General features: G+C 43.1%; 1 protein-coding gene across 1 annotated transcript in view; it reads right to left on the reverse strand.

Moving 5' to 3' along the window:
• The window catches only part of LOC119585774 (E3 ubiquitin-protein ligase lubel-like), a gene marked incomplete in the record, with an annotated part of 47,027 nt that overhangs the window by 9,817 nt on the left and 36,746 nt on the right, over nucleotides 1-464 (reverse strand). Inside the window, 1 exon segment of the mRNA XM_037934486.1 lies at nucleotides 167-304. Within this exon segment, the coding sequence (XP_037790414.1) occupies nucleotides 167-304 (138 nt within the window).

Here is a 464-nt window from a genome sequence, read left to right on the forward strand (position 1 = left end):
CATACATGCAGTGAATGCATTAAGAAGCTATACCCATAGCAAAAGAATAACAAGTGACAAAGATAATCCTACATACAAAATCACTACTATGGTTAATAATAATTCCCTGATCGCTAACGTAAGAACAAAGACATCCCCAAACACCAACGGAATCGAAGGGCATTACCTCGCAGGCGTCCAAGTCAGGTTCGTTGCAGAAGGGGCACCTGAGGTCGCGAATGTTCTTGGTCTTGATCTGGAAAGTGTAGTAGGTCTTGGCGCACTCGCAGCAGCACCGGTGGGTACACTGCAGCATAGACACCATCTGCCGGTACGTGAATACACGTGTGAGTTGTGGATTCGTGTAGTCGCTGTATTTGCCCTTTTCTCGTCTTTTAGTTCGATTGGGAAATTTTGGTGCATTTAGTTTGTTGGATTGTATTAGATTTAATGCTTTTTTTTCTCGTCTGACAAATAATATGGTC

Source organism: Penaeus monodon, chromosome 20 (assembly GCF_015228065.2).
Source record: "Penaeus monodon isolate SGIC_2016 chromosome 20, NSTDA_Pmon_1, whole genome shotgun sequence".
Lineage (NCBI taxonomy): Eukaryota > Metazoa > Arthropoda > Malacostraca > Decapoda > Penaeidae > Penaeus > Penaeus monodon.